General features: G+C 36.4%; 2 protein-coding genes across 4 annotated transcripts; both read right to left on the bottom strand.

Annotated features, from left to right (window-relative positions):
- Positions 1-1,151: 1,151 nt before the first annotated feature.
- On the bottom strand, positions 1,152-4,536 carry LOC137737587 (ACT domain-containing protein ACR4-like). Its single transcript, XM_068477119.2, has 8 exons — positions 3,904-4,536; positions 3,516-3,588; positions 3,381-3,426; positions 3,184-3,298; positions 3,017-3,084; positions 2,356-2,946; positions 2,143-2,247; positions 1,152-1,830 (listed from the first exon to the last, which is right to left on the bottom strand). Exons 1-8 carry the CDS (start codon positions 3,905-3,907, stop codon positions 1,489-1,491), a joined length of 1,344 nt encoding a protein of 447 aa, XP_068333220.1. The 5' UTR covers positions 3,908-4,536; the 3' UTR covers positions 1,152-1,488.
- A 13,171-nt stretch (positions 4,537-17,707) lies between these two features.
- Positions 17,708-20,700, bottom strand: LOC137737867 (uncharacterized). Of its 3 annotated transcripts, none has more exons than XM_068477436.2 (8): positions 20,585-20,700; positions 20,380-20,489; positions 20,209-20,288; positions 19,927-20,068; positions 19,668-19,817; positions 18,967-19,168; positions 18,475-18,576; positions 17,708-18,378 (listed from the first exon to the last, which is right to left on the bottom strand). In XM_068477436.2, the coding sequence occupies exons 2-7, from the start codon at positions 20,455-20,457 to the stop codon at positions 18,476-18,478; spliced, it is 753 nt and encodes a 250-aa protein (XP_068333537.2). In that variant the 5' UTR covers positions 20,458-20,489; positions 20,585-20,700; the 3' UTR covers positions 17,708-18,378; position 18,475. The 3 variants fall into 3 exon arrangements, with proteins under 3 accessions (XP_068333537.2, XP_068333540.2, XP_068333538.2); XM_068477439.2 differs by having other exon boundaries at positions 20,380-20,469; positions 20,585-20,688; XM_068477437.2 differs by lacking the exon at positions 20,585-20,700 and having other exon boundaries at positions 20,380-20,578.
- Positions 20,701-20,828: the final 128 nt, after the last annotated feature.

A 20,828-nucleotide genomic window follows, 5' to 3' on the forward strand; every position in this document is an offset into this window, starting at 1 on the left:
ATAATGTTGGCTCCTATCACAATGACAACAGAAATGAATCCTCGTCGAATTCTTTTTTTGTGGAAATCTAAGAATTTCATGATCGTGATTGTTTATTGTATATCGTGCGATCAGAAATTATTTCAAATTTTAAAATTTAAAATTAAATATAAATAGTATCTAACGAAAATTGATCGCACGATATACAATGAACTGTCACAATGGCAAGATCCTAGAATCTCTAGTGCGAGGATCCTTTTCCCAAAGACAACGACCAAAATTATACAATATTTTTAAAATTAGCATAGAAAGTAGCCTACAAAACTTCAAAAGATGGCGCGTTTCCTCCTGCTTTTTTTTCTTTTTTCCATATATTTTGGCTTTTTGGGGGGCGGGGGTGCTTTGTGCTTTCATCACACGCTTCCTTCTTCCTCAGCTCAGCATTTGGTGAAAAATGAAAGTTAAAAAAATTGGACTGCGAAAATTCCAAGTTCAAACCAATGCGTAATGCAAACGTGAAGAAAGTCCCAATCTGTTTCCTTGAATTCTAGCCCAATTTCTTGGAATTGTCTGGAAAGTTTTACCACCAAAGATTCAAATCCCGCAAATTTGAATGAGTTTCTGTCGTCGTCTGATAATGATTGAATGCATAAACTAAGTTGGAAAACTCCTGTCCAATTGGGAATTCAGAGGTCAATGTTTGGCACCCTTCAAACCAAACTTTGAATGAAAACTTTTGTCACCAACCAGAGAAAATGTTGCTGACGTGAGTAACAGTTTTTTACGTTAGTGTATCAGTCCCTTTGCATCAAAATTTAAAATTCTCTATTTATAGATCGAGTAATTTAGATTGGCGATAGTATAAAAACAAATACCAATAAAATGGAAGTTGATGGTAAATTACTAAATATAAAAGCTACCATAAGATTCAAAATTCTCCCCTGCCCAATTGGGAATTTATAGGTCAATGTTTGGCACCCTCAAAACCAAACTTTGAATGAAAACTTAGCCAACAACCAGAGAAAATTTAGTTGACGTGAATTAAGACATTTCTTTACGTGTATCCGTCTGTTTGAACTAAAACTCAAAGTTCTCTCTTCATAATTAGAGTAATTAGATTAGTGGTAGTATAAAAATAAAAAAAAAAAACTCAATTAAATGGAAGTTGATGGTAAATACAAAAGCTACCATAAACTTTGAATAGAGAAATATTATGTACAAAGCTTAAAACCCTAAAACTGACTTTCTCTGAACATTACACAAACCAGACGATCCTTCCTTGCTTTCATGATCCAACCCAAGGTTGGATCACAGTAACAAATGAAGGCTAAACGCAGAAGCTGAAAAGGGGAGATATATACAAGCACTTCACACTTCTATGGCTTTTCCTTCAATAGTGGCTGCTTTTGTTTTCCTAAACTCAAGTGAATAATTAAACCACTAAAACGGTCTAATTTGGTGAAGTTTTCGACTAAGACGGGTTCTTATGTACAAGATCTGACCGATGTCTCAAGGATACGATCTGATCAGCTTGAAGTTGACGAAAGATCTGGACTTGAAGAGACCGCCAAAGAGGAACCTTGTTGGAGATTCCTCAGAACCAGTTTTTGCGTCTTCAGTGTTGCCTTTTACTTTGAGTATAGTCTGCCCGATTGCTTGCCGGATGGACTCTATGGTCTTGGAGTCAACCGGATAGCCTGATGCATCGCGAACATAAAATGTATTCACGGCTTTGCCTGCTTTCGTTGCAACTTCTGCTCTTGTTACGGTGAGGCTGTTCTCTCGAAAGATCCGAGTGACATCAGATAGCAGCCCTACTCTGTCAGTAGTGCAGAGTTCTAGCTTCAAGTCCTGAACAAGGAAGAAACAAGATTAGTTGTCCATAATTCAACGGAGCCTCTCAAGAAAAGCGAATTAAAAAACGAAACAGAATCAAACAGAGGACTGCAATGGAACATAATGAGACAAAAGGATCGACGTCCATGGATTTAAAACTACAATTTGACTCGAAATTATACGGTTACAATGACTAGGTTACAACATAGGAAAATCAAAATTTCTCACTCCTCATGAATTGGAGATATTAATAATCTCAAATGTGTACTTTGCAGCCAAAGAGACTGAGACAAGCAAAAGTTTTTGCAATAACATAGTCCAACTAACCTCAGATACTCTTCTCTCAATAGCCGCTTCGAGGCATTGTATCACTCTTTGTCTCTCTGCATCTGATTTCACAGGGGATCCATCTACATGTTTGATATAGTATTCCTACACGCGAATCAAAAAAAAGTAATTAGGCAAGTTACTTAAGGATAGTCACACCGCACGTCCCAAAAACACGATCATATTCAAGTTGAAAAAGCAAAAGTCGCAAACCTGATAAGCTTCCGGACCCTCAGCATCAATACTAGCATGAAAAACCACATATTGCATGTCTGTCAAAGTGCAAACCGTGTCGAAGAGAAGCTTTGGCCTGTCTTTGCTCCGAATAGTGACCACCGAGTAGTCTTTGTCATGCAAATTAACAACACTCACATCCGGTCTTTGCTTGTCATCCAAGACATCATCATCAACTCGTTCGTAATCCCTATCTGCAAACATCATTTGGTGAAGCCTCCTATCAGTGTGCGTAACAGCGTGAGAGACAACAGTCCTTGCTCCTCTGGTTTTGTTGCTGCCCTTTAGCACATTGCATAATAATTCCTTAATCCTAGCCAACCTCTGAGAGTCGGTAATTGCCAATCCCGTCTCCTCATCGGTGACGCGCATCACAGATGCAGCCCTTGTGTTGTGCGTCCAGACTTCCGCGCTCACTACATTGCACTTGAGATTGGTTAGGACAGCGCTCACTTCGGAGAGTAATCCCGGTCTGTCGCTTCCAGTGAGCTCAATTACAGTACTGTCCATTGATTGTTTCACACCAACAGATCTCATCGAAGATGCAAAGCGTGCCTCCGGACCAAGAGACTGAAAATCAAGCGAGTAATTAGTATCTTTTCACATAGAAACAGCGGAAACAAATATCAACACAAATTACCTTATGAATATACTCCAAAACCTCCTCATCTGCAACCTTGTTTCCATCTTGATCAGTGACATTAAAAACTGATTTCAAAGCCAAATCACAGAATCAGTTTCTACATCGAGCAAAAACGGACACGATTTTCACAGCAATAACAAAGCCCGTAATCAAAGGACTCTTACCATCCATGAACCAGCCACCATCCGAAGATATGTAAGCTTTCGTGACGATAAGGTCGAGATCAGTAAGTACTTGTACAACTTCCAGAAGTATTCCATGTTTGTTTGCACTATCCACCTGCAACCACAGTAACAGTTTAAGCACCAAAACTTCCGTACCAATAAGAACACAAAAAAGACACATAGCAAGAAGGACATACCCTTATCACCGTTGCATTCTTGCAGGCTTCGTTATCGATTACAACCCTGAGACAAAACAACATCGGATGAAGAGACGGGATAGGGTAAATAATTGCAGTAACTTTTGAGGAATTTAAGGTATATTTGGCATATACCTTGGTGGGTTCATTCTCCGGATGAGTTTCTCGTACTCATCATCCATGTCATGTGAAAAGCTCATGTTAACTTCTGCAGAAAGCCACCCAAAAAAAATCAAAAATAAAATTAGACAAAAAGGTTAGACAGAATTTAAAAGAAAAAAAAAAACCAATCGGAGAGATGAACAGAACCATTGTAACCAATCGGGAAAAGAGACTTGTAAATTCCAGGAAATAAAAGAGAAATTTAAAAAATTGAAAAAGCCATCATTTCAAATCCTAACTTTCTCGGAAAACCATCGCCCCAACACCGGAAAATAAAAATCACGAAGCAACCCGGAAGCAGGCAGACAACAGAAATCAAAGAACGGAACACGAGAACCAAAACGTTAAAAACAGCACTTACGCATGTCGATTTGCTGAGGATTGGTGATCTCCTGATCTCCTGATCTCCAACACCAAAAAGCTTGTTCCTGTCTTCTAGGTTGTCTCAAGACAGAGTAAGAACAAGGGCTAGAGAGAGAGGGGGGAGGAGAGAGGGAGGAGAAGTGGAGGTTATATGTGTGTGTATATATACAGAAAGAAGATCTTAGAATCTTAGGATTTCCTGTTCTTGACCTCTCTCACTAAGGAAACAAATAAACTATAATAATTCAGAAATTTAAAAACCAACCCATTAAAACACTCCCCGGAACCAGACACCCCCGACACAATACTCCAAAAACCTGCAGCTCCAAAAAGTACCACTCAACACACTCGCACAGCTTTCCCTCCTCTTTCTCTCTCTCTAACCTCTCTGTAATCTCTCTCTCTCTCTCTCTCTCTCTCTCTCTCTCTCTCTAATCTCTGTGGCTTACGAAATTCACTCTCTCTCTCTCTCTCTAATCTCTGTGGCTTACGAAATTCACTCTCTCTCTCTCTCTCTCTCTCTCTCTCTCTCTCTCTCTCTCTCTCTAAAAAGGGGACTTAAAGAGGAAGTTTTCAAAAAATACGGAGTTGGGGGATGGCTTGATCGCGGGGGCTTTGACTCTTTGAATCCAATGAACCAACTACACCCGCGCACTTTAGCAAGGACCTCCGACTTTGCGCGGCTGATGACGTGTCACCGTGCTAAAATGCGCAGGGGGGTTGATTTGAGAAGCAAACGGTAGAAAAGTCAAAAAATAATCATGGACTCCAACTCCGAGGTTTGTGGAGCGCACCAACTGAACCAATTGGGTCGCAGTCAACGTTGGACCACTGTCTGGTCTGTCGACTTTTACTAACGGTTTGTCCCCATCGCCTCAGAACGCGGGTAAATTTTGCCAAACGCACCGTTTCGGTCAATCTCTTGTGCCAACTTTTTATAACTTTCTTTTTAGTTAATGCTCACGAATTAATGGTTATTTATTTGACTTTTTAATTCTTTACTTAGTGAAAACGGTTAATGATGTGGAATCTGAATCTGCATCTTTTGTTTTTTGAGTTATGAAATGATATTTAGTTGTTTAAGAGCGGCACACGTTAGAATCCCATATTTGTTTGTTTTTTATTTGGTTATTGGGGAGTCCCTTTTTCTCGTTCTAAAACCGTTAACTCATTTCTTTAAATTTTTGTCGCGTGTTTTTTTTGAGAAAAAAACAACATATTAAATAGAGTGATTACAATTACAAAATGTTTCTGGACAATCAAATAAATGGTAAATTAAACAATATGTATGTTGATGATTGAATTATTTTGATTAACATACTTATTTCTTATTAGTAACATATCATTTAGTTTGAATTTAAGTCTACAAATTTAGTCTCTCTAACATTACCCTCAAATAAATAGGTCTTTTTGGCCGTGGAAGGTAGTGATCCACCCATTGCATGAAAATTACTGAAATAGAACCCAGTATTAGTAATCGCATCTGCAAAAAAAAATTGCCTCTCTAAAAAAGTGAGTCCAAAAAATAGCCAGCCATTTGATGTCTTCGATGATGGTTTTTAATGGCCATATAATATTACAAGAGCATTTGATCGCATCAATCACTAACTTTGAGTGAATTAACATAAAACTTAAACATTTATATTTTCATCATTACCCCATCAATTCAAAAAATTGATTCAATTCGTAATTGATTGCAACGACAATTACCAACCCACCCGTATTCGTTGTTAAAACTCACCGTCCCCAACCCAACCGACGGGTCGACGACAGCCACAGCCACAGACAAGCCTCTTAACATTCTAAACCCTCATCTCAAACCCAAAAGTTTTAATGCTCTCTTCAAAGAAAGGGGGGCGACAAATTATGGGAAGATTGAAGAAGGGAAGGGGAAATAATGATTTGAAGAGCAGAAAGGGAAAATAATGATTGCTATCAGTTATGAATTAATGATAATTAATAAAGAATGTGAAAATGGTAAGCTCCTTTGCTTAATTAATTCAATTATTATTGTTTCTCATAAGTTTTAAATTAAATAGAAAAGCTTACTATGGTTGGTGTTTAGATATGGAATTGAGATCCTCTCCGAATCTCTTTGTCCAAAGCTAATAGATTCGGAAATCCATCCACTCAATTTAAATCATACGGCCCCATTAGCTCATTTCACCAATACACCTCACACAAACCAAGCTTTTGAACGGCCTAGATCTCTCTCTCTCTTCAACAACCTGGATTCCTAGGTAGATTTGGAGAGGGTCTCAATTCTTATACACGTAACATGATTCTTTTTTTTAGCAATCAATATTATCTAAACTATGGGGAGGGGGTGGGCTTAGCCTCACAATGTGCTAGCAATAATGTGGTTTAAATTCGCATTTAGCAAGAATCAAATTTAAAACCTCTCACTTGCCAACGTGATTCTAGATGGTAAGGATGACAATTACCTCGAGCTAGGAGGTGAACAAAAACAGACTCGCTCTTGGGGTAGGCCATGAGGCAAAATCTCCAAGTTTCACCCCACTTTCATCAATGTTTGTGAGTCTTAATTAATATTTAGTGGCATTAACTAATATGAAAACACGTTGCATACATACGTCCTTGTATATCAAAAAAGTTTCCTTAACATTTCTCATTAGATATAGTACACAGTTGTATGATCGTTATCTTGTTCCATTTTTTTAAACATTGAACAATGAACAATTAACTGGTTTGTCATTTATTTATCTTTGTTACATGTTGCATGTCTACAAATAGTTGGCATTTTGTATATGCAATAATATTCAACTGAAACAGTATCACTGTCAAATCGCAATTTCTGATGTTGTTTGGGTTGGTTTCACTGCACAAGCCACTAAACTAACTCCATAACGTTGCCATGATCTTCATTATATAATGCCCACCTCAATACATAAATGGTCAATTAAGTTTATAAGTGTTGAGTAATTCTTATACTAATCGTATACAAACATAATTAGAGATTCAGAATCAATTAACTGTGTCACGATTCATTACAATCCACGATTAATGAGCGGTGTCCCATGCATGTATTCGTTAATCAAATCAGTTAAGTTAATTATACATTAGCATTTGCTTACACACTTTGTGTGTATGAACACATTTTTTTAGAAAATGAGAAGGGGAGAGAGAGAGAGAGAGAGAGAGAGAGAGAGAGAAAGAGAACGTGGGAGGAGTGAGATGTTTTTGTTTTTTTGTTTTTATTTTAATATTGGAAGTATTTTAACATCACCGGTAGGTGATGCTTAATAAAAAACAATAAAATTTGGACTTGTGAAATTACATTATTGGTCATCAAATTTTTTTTTTTAGTGCGATAGAAGACTAAGTAGTCTTTTCATCATCTTTTGGTTGACAAAGAGAATTTCATTAATTAATAGAGATTATATATGTAATAGAAGAACTCAGTCTAATTAAGCCGTCGAAATTCCATATATTCATATTTCTCTAAATCATAGGTCAATGTTTTCAGTGGATATGAGCGTCCCACGTCCACACCCCAATCCCACATGATTAGGCAAATTGCAAGCAAACCATATTATAACAAACAAAAAAAAATGTCAGTTATCAATTAAGTATATCATATACTAGAATAGAACAGTGGTCAAGTGTAAATACCATTCTCCTTTGGCTCTTTGTTTGGAGAGGTTTTTCAATGTACCAAAACACGGTACGAAATAACATATGTCATTATACAATTGAAAGAATTTTTTTTTAAATGTTTCTCTAATTATATAATGATACCTAATGTTACACTACACACTTTGGGACAAATCTCTCTTTTGCTTAAATAATAATATTGCTGATTAATATATTTGAGTAAAAAAAATATTAGGAAAACTAACGAAAAAAAAAAACTTTAGTTTTAATGAAAAATGACAAATAAAGGTATAGTGAATAATACTAGGAAAAGATAAAAATGTAATTTTTCGTTAAAAATGAATAACATTGAGAATATTTCGTTAAAACTCTCAAAAATATTTGGTGCGCGCACACATAAGAACAGTTCCACCGCTGTTCTTTTGGCCGGCACCGGCACCCAGGCCAAAAAATGGACCGGTTCCCTTCAATTTGCTCCACCCCAGCCCTTTAAGCGTGTCTTGTGGTTCATGCCGGCCTCCTGCCCACCCTCGCACGCCGCCCTAGCTCTGCTCCTTCTTTAGGGTTAGGGCATACAGGGTAACCCTCACTATAATAGTCCAGTCCCATCCCATCTCATCTCATCATCCTCCATTATCCCGTCCCACGAATTCCTCCGACCAAAATTACCCTCTAGCAGTAAAAAAATGCCTCGATTTATTTGTATGTGTTGGATGAAATTTATAATTACAGGTTCCCATTTTTCAGGAATGTGACGTTAACTTAATCCGATATAATTATTTCAACGATGACGTTGGAAATTTGGTTCGATATAATTATTCCGATGTTGACAATGGAAATTTGGTGTGAGTTTGGTGTCTTCCATTGCAGGGTAATGGAAAGATTGGGTGGCCTGAGACTGAGAGGTTGAGGTGGTGGAAGTGGTGCTACATCTATTACCACGGCCACTTGACTTATTGGCAATTGGCCTGATTTCTACGCAAGAGGCCAACTGGCCTAGGGCACATCACAACAGAAAACTTACCAAGAAGGGCATTAGCCATTTGTCTCTTAAAATGTCCACCAAATTTTTCTGCGGAGATGATACAGAGAAATAACTTACTTGTAACATAAATGTTAAAGTGATGATGTTTTAAATTAATCATATGACGATAATGTAAATAAATTAAAACATTTAACAGCACACACCGTCATCTTAACATCATCATGTGAGGTAATTTCTGCGTAGCTGTAGAGCTTAGGGACACACAGAAAACCTAATTGAGACCAACCGTTAAGTCTCGGACTTTGTCTTTCTGCCATACACTGACCCCACTACGGGCACTATGTGTTGTTCCCCATTTGAACGGGTAAAAAAACCACGTCCATGAATCGAAATTCGAAACCCTACTCAAAATGCAAATGGTGTCCTAATCAGCCACCCTTTGTTTTCTTCTAGGAAATGTATGGCATATGTAGTTTCAAGGCCAAAAAGGGTACGTATCATGGAAGGTCCTAATCAGCCACCCTTTTTTTCAATTGTCCTTAATAATTGAGTAGAGGTCTTTCTTAAACTAAGTCTTAATTTGGAGCTATTCGGAGAATAATTGATCAATTTTTTTTTTTTCTAATGAGATATCTGTTAAATCAAGAATCTAAGTCAATACATGCTAATTCATTTATACGCCAAAACCGTTCGAAATTTCAGATAAACTCAAGATCGAACAAGTATAATTGTGAAAAATAAGAGTTGATTGAGATGAAAACTATACAATAACTCGGTCCATATATATAACATGAACGGAAGGACTATCAAACGGCTTACTATCCTTTTGTCCATAAAAGGAAAATTCTGAATCAAATCTTTATCATATCAACTTAGATTTTAAGATAATAAACGATAATTTTGTGCCCAAAAAAAAAAAAAAAAAAAGTACGCGATAATATTTATTCCTCCTAATGATATTTGCTTTTTAGACGTGCACCAACTAAAATTTATGATAATCATTAGACTTCGGGTCGGTGTACCCAAACAACAATTTTATATAACAATTGCTTGTCTTTGAATCAGGATTTAGATTCTCTCCGAATCTTCTCATCGAGGAATAGGAGGATCAATTAATATCAATCGTTCATATAAGATCGTGCGGTCATAATTAAATGATTTTTATATTTTTCAAAAGTAAAACAACCTTGTTTTATGTGAAAAAAAAAAAAAAAAAAAGAAACATTGTGACTATACAATATTTGATAAACAGTTGTTATTAATTGATTTCCAGAATCTCAAATAAAAGAATCTGAAAAGGATCTAATTCCTTTGAATCAAATCCAAGTGAATAAGACTAGCATTTTATTCATTTTTATACGACTATCTCCAAATCCGTATCATCATGATTCATCAGTACACACAGTTAACTACTAACTAGCATTCTAACCGTCTCCAATCCCATGAAAATATTCAATACATCGAAATCATAATTACGAAAAATATTTTTTAGGTGTAAGTAACATAATTTGGTACACTAAGCTTAATAATATAACTCGTTATATTTTTTTTTAATTTTCAAACAATCATATTAATTATATGTTATTTATTAGATCGTAATTTCGACACACTAAAAAGTATGGGCTTACCTAGGTGATATAGGTGGTTTCCCACTAGTAGTATTGGTCAACGGTCAAACAACCTATAGCTATGGTATGCATTATGCATAAACAGATAAGGATCTTCACTGGATTTTTTTTCTAAGATTCCGTGATCATGATCATTAATTGTATATCGTGCGATCAGTTTTTATTAAGTACTATTTATATTTAATTTAAAATTTAAAATAATTTCTGATCGTACGATGGACGATAATCGATGTCTGCATGAACAAGCACCGACCACTTTTGTAAAAGAAAAAATGTATATTTTTGTCTTTAAATAAAAAGACCTTTTTGGGTGGCCGTACAAAGCACGTGACAAGAGGCAGACCAGTCTGCAGGTTTACACATGGAGCTGGCATGTCAGTCACGCACGTAACACGTGCATGTCATTATCCCTCAGTATTTTACCCTTTTTAATTAATTAAATTTTTTTTTCTTTTAAGAAATTAGTAAATGGCTTTAAGTGTCCTCTAGTACGTGCCAGTTCCAGTCCACGTCAGAAAAGCCGTGAAAAAAGGAAGTGGTCCGAATCCGATTCCTAAACATCTGCTAACCCGATCTGTTTTATCTTGTTAGCTTCTTTCTGGTTCGCGTAAACCGGGTTCGGGTAAAATGTGGCTGTGTGGGCTACTGAGCCGGTTTGGAGTTGGGAGCTGTGACCCCTTTTTTAAGGAACGGTGTGTTTGCTAATTCTATATAAGTTTTTTTTAAACAATGTAGTTTATATAGTTGACAAAAGTTTTGAAAATAGGGTCATTGATAATTTGAAAATGAATAATTCTCGAGGAGAAATGCTAAGGGACGCTCCAATTCATAGATTTTCTATAACCTCATGTTTTTGACACAATTGTTTGTAATGCTTAAACGAAAATTGACATTAAACAGGTGGTAGCGAGTTCATGAAAAGTCATACTTTTAAAATAGTCCTCTTAACATTCCTCATTCTGGAGATTTACTTGATCCCTCCTGTATCAAGCAAAAGAGTGTACGAGCTCAAGTGGAATCATATACCACGTTAAAAGAACTCGATACAAATTTCTTTTCTGAAAATATAATTTGACACTCCTTATTGTTCAGAAAAAACATAACGCATTTAGGAACGCATGATAACATTTTTAGTGTAGATCAATCTTAATATTTAGAAACCATTTTCCCCATAACTGATAGGGGTGTGATATTCACACATCACATTTTACTTCTCAAATACTCTTCTAATTTTCGGTCGTCGGATCAGATGAATTAAAGAAGATCAACAAACAGAAATTAACAAGAAATGTGTGAGAAGTAATTTGGGGTGTGTGAATAGCACATCCCAATTGATATATAAGAAGTATACTAATCGAAAAGGGGCTTTGATCACCAATGCTTATTACAAGATTTTAGTGCACGTACTTCAAAGTCAAGTCAATGAAGTGAAACATTTCTTAGATGAAATATTTCTTAGCTCAATAAAGATAAACAAATTTTAATTTTTTAGTCATTTTATATTACATTATGTGGTAACTTATCCATGTGAAAATGAAGTTAGGGGAGACATCCACGGATATTTTGTCATTTTTATATTTTTGGAAGTTTCAAAGGAGTCGAGAATGCAACTTGGACTGATATTATTTGTTACCAAACTTGATTTGTTCAATAAGTTATTGAACAATCTCCAATTAAACTGATGTTTTTCATTTTTAAATTGTGATTAAAAGAAATGAATGACTCTGATAATAATATGCGTACAAAATTTATTAACAACGATCAAATGGAGTATAAGTGCACCTAAATATATGCGCGCGCACGCGCACACATACATGAGGATGAATATGTGATACAACTTTTTTATACACGTTTTTATGGAGGTTACTTCGTAATGTATTTCTAGAATTTGAACCGTCTATCTTTTAGATATTCTCTCAAAGATCAAGTCTACCGAAAATGCCCAAATATGAAACTATATGACCATTAGATTACAGGTTTAGGGTTTCTTTATATAATCTTATTCGTTCATTTTCTACACTACAAATGAATGTTTAAATGTTTTTCAAATTGTGTGACTTTTTGCAAAAATGATCTATGAATAATGTCTAAAAGATAGCCGATTTAGATCTTTCAAATACATTATGTAATGACTTCCATAAAACCGTGTGTAAAAAAATTGTGTAAAAAAAGTAATGTTACAAATCTTTTCCTATATATATTTTACCGCCTAGGGAATCAAATTTTGTACTTGAGAATCAGATGGAATAGGCAGTTGCCTCTCATGTCTATAAGATCATTCGGCGTTTGTTGAGTTGTGATTGACAATACTATTGCTAGTTCCAAAGTGGAAAACCGGATGTCCTAAAAGCCGAGGGCTACCTGTCTAGACTGTACACGTTTCGAACGTAGAACACCTCTTACACATAATCTACGAAGAGTTGGGCATGCCCTCTTTGGTCCCAACATGAACGTGTATATGGTCCACTTCCACCCTGTAATTTCAATAGAGGAGAGGGTACCCTACAGCCAGAGGGGCAACAGAACGACAGGGAACCACGTTCCCAGAGGCCAGAGCCCAATGCTGATTGATAGAACCTCCCTCCTCCTGCTGTCTCTCTGTTGCTAGATGTGGCTGCATCCGGATTCCTCTACCACCGAACTGTAGTACTATTGTACCATTGCTTGTCATTTCGGAAAATACTATGCGAAGAGGTTATGTTTTCTCCCGTCCATAATCGAATTTAAAGAAATAATATATATAATGTGATCTTCATATGTGTTTGGATTTGTAATTAAAAATTGTGGACGACTGACTTTAGTAATATATAAGTGTTAAGAGCGACCTAATTTTAATAATTGATGCATGAAAAATTGTGAGCAATTGACTTTAAGAATACTCCTTTCACTACACAAAAAAGGTGCCGAACAGGATATTAAATGAATATGTGACAGGTAACTACCAAATAAGAAAAATTGAACAACATCGATTATAAAATCAAGAAACTCTTCAAATCTTAACTCTCCGAACTCAACAATAAATCCACACTTGGCTAAACGATGAGTGACTTTAATTAAGTAATAGCCCGTAGTGAAAGACGGTAGGAGGATTTGAGAGCACGTCATGCCGCATGCATGCATATCGTGGCAAAAGAAAACAATAGCCGATATGCCATAGCCAGCTAAGAAACAAACGTAGTCCCCTTCCCTTGCATTACATCTGTGAGTGGATATGACTATTTGGTACCACCTAACTCGCTGACTAATTATGTTTAAACTAGCATTCATTGCTCTTAAATGTTTGCTTTGTAAATAAGCCATATTTTATGTGTGTAAGATCCTCATAAGTTGTATAGTAAGATTTGTTATTTGAACGATTATTGTTATGGGGACCAATAGGTCGCTTTGTCACAGCAATCTATCTTTTTAGGAGCCAAGAAGAATAACAGAGGTATTTCAGCCTCTCCCTGACCACCATCTTGTGATTCACTAGCGTTAAGAATTGAATTCATAGTGTACTGTGTGAAATATGAGTCTGATATTCGTCTCTAACCAACCACTAAACCACCTCACCATGGTTAATTAAGTTTCATAATTTAATTTGCTAACAACTGTAGTGTGCAACCAACAACAAATATGGTGTCGACGATAACATGATATGTCTCCTGACTCTCCTCATCGACATGTTACCTTTGAAAAAGACCAAATAACTCATCATGCGTTCCAATTTCTTTTGATTACGTATTAAATCACAAACTATTAGTTTAGTGGACCTGCTTAATCATATGTACTATCTTTAACAACTAGAAATTTCTAACATGGATAACACGTTTGCATGGATTCTTTGATGAATTTTTACTCCAATTAATAATGCCTAAAGTTTTCTTCCATCGGTATATAAAACCATCACCATAATCGCATCGGTCTCAAGAGAGATTTATTAGTGTATCAAAAATACGATTCGGTACATCAAATGTAACAAAACAATTAGTTGGATAACTTAAAAAAAAACTTTCAACCAATTATTTTGTAACACTTGATTTACAGGGCTATATTCCCGATACACTAAAAATGTTCTCCCCGAAGTGGACAACATGAGGAACATAAATATGGTACGTAAATATAGAAACCAAAGTACGGATTTTTTTATACTTTGATGGCCTATAAATATCGTAATTGCAATTTAAAGCATCATCTAATCTTTTGGTGGAACGTACTACTTGAGTTTATCAAATGGAAGAGGATTTGTTCTTATTGGTTGGGAGTTAATTTGACAACCAAAAGATTTGGTAGCAAACATAAACTATTTAATTAATAGTAATATTACAGCTAATGCTATAACATTTGCTGCCCAACTTTACAAAGTTGTCCAATTAAAATTAGTTGTAATTAATTATAAATTCTGGCATGGTGGGCAAGTATTTTGAGACGTATATTAATATTGAGAAGCACAAGTCCAACTCCTAAAATAGAAATGTCAATGATCGATTGATTTAATGGAAGAAGAAAAAAAATAAGATGAGATAAAAAAATAAAAAACAAACAATAATAAGATTGTAAGTTTGTAACTATGACCATCAAGGCATGTTTTTTAAATCAAGCAATGCATTATTAAGTATTAAGTATTAATAGGGTGTTTCTCTCTTTTCGGACGGACCGGCGGCCTATGAGGATTTTTTGTCCTTCTTTATTTAGATGTTGTTCAGGCTGGATTTTGGATATGGTCCTTTGCACAACTCCTTAGGGAGATGGCTTTCTCTTGCCTGTCAAGCAAGATCTTGCTGCTTGGTGTGTTGCATGACGAGTTTGTAGTTAGTTTGAAAGGTGCTTTTGTGGGGCTTTTGGTGTAGGCCTTAAGGCTCACAATCAAAACTAACAAAGATCTGAGCGTGCCACTGTTATCTTTGTATAACAGATTGTTGAATGGAAGTGAATTAAGTTGGTTACTTGCGCCACAAGTTACTTAGACTTCTTGTTTATCAAAGGATTGTCACAAATGGGTTAAGTCTGCATTAAGTTCTTTTCTTGCCTTGTAAACAAGGACTTTTAATTCATAGTTTTGTATGTCCAAAATGAAGGGAGTCCAGGGCCCTTCCAACCATTTCCTCAATCAAAGTTCACTTTAATGAAAACAGGCTTAATAACTTGACCAGATTCGAATGCAAATGAAACTCTTAAGTAGAAAACAATTGAAAATGACTTAAGTACATGAAGGAAAGTACATTAAATGACAAATCTACTAAATATAAGTACAAACAAAAGAGACTCAGGTAAGATTTAACCTTGTCGGGCAAGGCTTAACTTCTTGCAACTGCTTCTCTTTATGTTTACAAGTTATACTCTAAGGGATGAAAAAGTAACAAGTAAGTAGGTTTTTATTATAGGGAATCAATACTACAACACTAAGGGAAGGTAGCAGAGCTTTTAAACTAGACAAGAGATGGCTTTCTATAAGGGAACTATAGCTAAAACAAATTGGATCTGGACAAAATTCAGCTTTCTGGGTACAAACTGGCCTGAGAGCAGAGTTTGTATGTCTTTTGATTGATTGGTTGAGTGTCCTTGTCTCTGGTGTCTTTCTCTGCTTTTATAGGCATTTTGGCCTGATTGTCCCAGCTTTGCCTTTAGTTGATAACTTTCGGAGGGCAATAAGTCATCATCTATTTACTTGTCATGCCCTAGGAAAAGTGCTTTTTGGCTGGTGGTAAGTTGTCCTCTGTCACCCATCACTTCAATCATAGGCATGTGGCTTATGCTGTGGCTAAAATGGCACCCAATTTACTTTGGGCATATCGACTCGGCTCGGGCAAGTCTTCATTTGCTTTTGTGTCTTTGGGCCTCCATTATAACCAAGCCCAATGTCAAATATAAACCCAAACAAATGCGTGAGCATGCTACACGTTGGTCGACATAGAAAAGACGTCAATATGAATTGTGTTTGCGCTTTGGATTTGACTTCTAATCAAACGATTGAATGGTCGAGCAAGGAACCTCTTCTCGGCTTAGGTTCTTTCTCTTCCTCGAAGACAAGGCTTCAAACGAACAACCAAATGATATGTTATGGTCATGGTGAAGGTCAAGCGAGAAAGTAAAAAGAATTAAAAATTAATCTACTTGCAAGAAAGTAAATTAAACTAATAAAGAGTGCTTAGGAAATAAAGGTGCTTTTAATTAAATAGAATAAAAATGACAAGAAGGAAATGAAATGCTTAAAATAAAGAAGTGTGTATATTAAATTGCATAAAAGATAAGAAATTGACATGCAATACGTAATATAAATTGCATAATGTAAAGGAATTCAAATACAAATCCGGGAAGTAAATTGGATGAAAATAAAATAATCTAAACTAAGGCTTCATTATGCTAGGATAGGAATTGAAGAGAAAATAGAACGACAAGCTGTGCGTTTGATCGAGGATCCTTTTCTCTTATTCGAAGCTTGTATTTATATGGCTCGAATATGTCCAGATGCGTCCCAACACGGCTGTCCAGATACATTGCTTCGTGATCATGTCAATCAACGAAAATCTTCCCCAGCTGGTGATAGTGGACATTAGCTAGCCTTGATCGTATCCATTTCCTAATCCAAAATGAAAATGCTTTCAATCACTTAAATCATGGATGCGATTTAATATGATATCCCCTTTTGCACCTGGATTTGGACTGCTAGATTAAAGCTAATAGTCAATAAGATCGGTGAGTGTGAATTCGGATACAAACATAAGGACCGTCTTGGTAATTTAGTACTAGTCACGTTGAATGATGATTGTGGAGAGTATGCGAACTTCTGATGGAGGAGAAGAGAGCGATTTGTTAGGTGAAGAAAACACAAGTTCAGATTGGTCACTCTCACTGAAATGGAGACGGAGACAATGGCAGAGGGTCCAGCTCCAGACTCGCCCACTACTCAATTAAATTATAAACCAATGCAATAATGAGCTCGTCCGTCCACGTACTTGTTTTGGTGATGTTGGTTAAGTAGCCGACATATTTGGGCTGCTTCTTAAGGACTGAGATCTCTCCAGATCTCAATGTTTAAAGTCCAAGGACTCCGAAATCCAGCTGTTCAAGAGAGAGAAAGAAATCTGGACGATTTAAATTTCTAAAATTTTTTAAGATGAGTCAGTGAAATGGACTAAAGGACTTTGAAATCCAGCTGTTCAAGAGAGAAAAAGAGATCCAGGCGGTTTAAATTTTTGAAATTTTGTAAGATGAGTCAGTGGAATGGACTAAAGGACTCTGAAATCCAACTGTTCAAGAGAGAAAAAGAGATCCGGGCAGTTTAAATTTTTGAAATTTTGTCAGATGAGTCAGTGGAATGAACTAATAAAGGCTATATGATTGAAATTAAATGATCCGTGTTTTAGAATCATTGGACTCCGAACACAGATTCGGAATGGATCTCAATTGGCTTCTCAAGATCAAAATATAGGGAATCTAAATAATACACTAATTCTTGCGGGGGAATGTTGTAGTTAGAAAACACCAAGAAGAAGAAAAAGAAAGAAGAGTAATATGACAAAGAAAGAGAGATTTGTAACACCGTCATTTTGGCGTTCCTGTTTATGTGACTTTCATACCCAACACCCAACAACTTGTGATATTAAGAGTAGTCCAATTGAAATTGATTGTAATCGTAAATTCTTGCCTAGTGGCCAGGGATGAAAATTACATGCAACATCAGAAGCACAAGTCCATCTCCTCAAGTGGCAATGTAACAGTAAATGCACATGATTACATGATTTAACGACACTTGGTCGGAGGAGGTATCGATATGTTCAACTCACATGAATGCAACGACAATATATATTTCTAGTGAGCTCAATACAAAACTGCGGCTCATCGTGGCTTCTTGTAGGTAGGTAGCGAAAATGGCGCAACAGGTCAAAGTCCGTCAGGTACACCATTCATTTGACATAGCTACATGTGTCCATGTCTTATGTTCGTAGTTTTATGCCATATGGTTATATATTTAAGGCCTTAGTACGTACAACAGCTGCATCAGTGTTCCATCATGGTTCGCCGAACTAACCATGCACATAAATCGCAAGTGAACCTCATGTGAAAGGGTTTCACTCCAAGCTCTAAAAATCTAATCCCCATAAATTGACAAAGAGAAGAAATTTTAAAGCTTACAGATTTACTAAGAAAACATACGCAGGAATTGTTCATCAAGCAGCGACCACAAGATAATGATGATGAACCGCAACACATCCGAACAATAATGCAGGTGCCCATATACGCTCCTTGAAATCCTAACCTTTCCCTGTCGAAATCAAGAACTTTTCTACTTAGTTAATTAGAACACACGTAATATAAGTACTTAAGCGGTAAGAATGAGAACGTAATGATCACGAGTTACTTCATATTTCAACATCGGGCAGTGCCAATAAGAACGAAGTTTGATCGTCAGAGCCAGGTAGTGGCATATACTCTGATCTTCTCACATGATCACCAAAGCAAGCTACAGAAAGATCTCAAGTTATCAAAAACTCTCTCTTTTGGGAGAAAAAATAAAGAGTGATAAAACTTTTACAAAGAAGAATTAAGAAGCTGTTAGGGCTATATGCTAGTATACACGCAAAATTGATAGAATCACAATTTAAGACCATAATATGAATTCAGAATTTAGTTACGGTTGATTACTACTTCTGAAATGTTTTTTGAAGTTTCAAAGTTTACTTATTCTTGAATTCAAGGACGCCAAATTTGTTCCAATTCACAAACTGGAAGTAGAAAATTTCCCTGTTTTATCATTTTATTAGTTATTCCTAATATTCAAATCTTTATTAGATAGCAGTATGCTAAAGCATGAACTCAAATATAATTATCAGATTCGGTCATCGAAACATACCATTTTCTATCTTCATTACACTTTGAATCATTGTATCCATTTTCAACTTCATGTCACTGCTATCATCCATAAGTGGAACAACAAGGGTCAGTTCCCTGTAAATTTCACGCACAAACTTGCATATCTTATCAGCAAATTCACGTTCTCCATCTGAAATTCGACCAATTGCCAACCGCATCAGCTCTCCAGTCAAGTCTGCAAGCTATAGTACAACAACACTTCGTTAGAAACTTATTACATGCCAGCGCTACTGCTGTAATGGGGGGCGAGGTCAACCGTAAGTGGACGAGAGCCAGTAGATAATTCCATAACATCCACATTAGGAATGGAAAGACCTGGGCTGCTAGTGAGGGTAATGAGGAAAGTTTTCTCTATTCATAGTAGGTACGAAGACCCTAGCAGACCCAACATTCGAATACGTAACATGATCTCCTTCAACCCGCTTTTCTGCCAATGGATATATGTCGTTGAGAAATGGATGTAGCATGTGTTTATACGAAAGCTCTTGTTAAATCTAATAGGTGCATAAAAACATAACTTCCCAATATATGTATGTATACATGTCAACATGTGTGTGTCCCTGTGTTAAACTAACACAATGAATTCAGTCCGCTTAATCCCAAAACCTTATTCAACTAATCAACTGGCCTATAGTTTCCTTCTTCACAAAAAGAATGTAACAGCGAAGTTGAAGAAAATACCCCGAGAAGATAGTCAAGTACATTGATCTGCAACGGCTCAAGAGACGGATCACTGAGTGGCAGGAAGGTGGCATTTATCTCATCAAGACTTAAAAGAGTCCCAGTCCTGCAAAATTTACAAAAGGTTGCAGCTTCAACATATTCTTGTACCTGCACAAGTCCAAGCATAAATTGATAAGTGAATTAACCAGGTATAACCGAAACCCGAAATTTCAAAAGACTGAAAGCAGAAGCAGAAGCAGGAGAGTTCCACACTCACCCCAGGTGAGTATGCTCGTCTCAGCTTCCAAAAATCAGTCCCCTGCAGCTCTCTAACCAGTCGGGAAATGTACCGATCCGTCACAGCTGCTAAATCCTTTTCGGCTTTCTGCAGAACTTCCTCTTTGTTGTGTTTACTGATTCTGTTCAAGTTCAAATTCCACAGCAACAACATTTCAATGATGATAAAACAAAATTAAAAAAAAAAAAAAAAAAAAAACCCAAAATCCAACACCCAGAAAACAGTAACAAATTTTGAAGCAAAAGGCGGCAGCTTTCTTACCTGTGGACCTGAAAGATGACCTTTTTGCTGTTAATGGTGATATCGCGACTTGCTTTTACGACCCTTTCCCGCTTGTCGTTCTACAAACAAAACAGGTAAAAACTCACATTGTAAAACCCTTGAAATCGCTCGCAGTGCTGCAAATTGGGGGACATTAAATCAGGGATTTACGAGATTGTTGAGGTAATCGGCGTGTTTGGAGAAGGCGTCTTTCAGGGAGGAGGATTCAGTGCTCATCGTCGTCGCCATTTTCGGTACGCTCTGCGACGTCGTGTTTGTTACTGTGAGCGAGCCAATTACTCTCTCAATGTAAATTAACGAAGAGCCTAATTGGAAATAAAAACTCAGGAGAAAGAGGAGAGAGAGAGAGACTGACTGGAGTGGAGGCGGTGGGGTTTGAGAGCCGTCGCCAGAGATAAGCGCTGCAACTTCAACGTCTGTCCCGTATGGGAAATGTATTAAACGACGGTTTGAGATAAAATATTTTTAAAATTAAATTTTAGTAAAAATGCATATTAAGAGATGTGTATTCAATTAGGAATTTGATTTGTAGAAATTTCATGTAAAATTTTTAAGTAGTTTAATTGATTTTTAGAGATTTCATGTAAAGTTTTGGTTCA

This window comes from Pyrus communis, chromosome 13 (assembly GCF_041283825.1).
Source record: "Pyrus communis isolate YQ-2024b chromosome 13, ASM4128382v1, whole genome shotgun sequence".
Classification (NCBI taxonomy): domain Eukaryota; kingdom Viridiplantae; phylum Streptophyta; class Magnoliopsida; order Rosales; family Rosaceae; genus Pyrus; species Pyrus communis.

Excerpts from the sequence above, each read along its gene's own strand:
- LOC137737867 (XM_068477436.2), bottom strand. The coding sequence starts at position 20,457 with ATGGCGACGACGATGAGCACTGAATCCTCCTCCCTGAAAGACGCCTTC. Across the intron at positions 20,289-20,379 it reads CCGATTACCTCAACAATCTC|AACGACAAGCGGGAAAGGGT; the intron begins GTAAATCCCTGA and ends TTTTGTTTGTAG. Across the intron at positions 19,169-19,667 it reads TACTTGACTATCTTCTCGGG|CTTGCAGACTTGACTGGAGA; the intron begins GTATTTTCTTCA and ends GTTGTACTATAG.
- LOC137737587 (XM_068477119.2), bottom strand. Across the intron at positions 2,947-3,016 it reads TTTTGGAGTATATTCATAAG|TCTCTTGGTCCGGAGGCACG; the intron begins GTAATTTGTGTT and ends CTTGATTTTCAG. Across the intron at positions 2,248-2,355 it reads AGGGTCCGGAAGCTTATCAG|GAATACTATATCAAACATGT; the intron begins GTTTGCGACTTT and ends ATTCGCGTGTAG.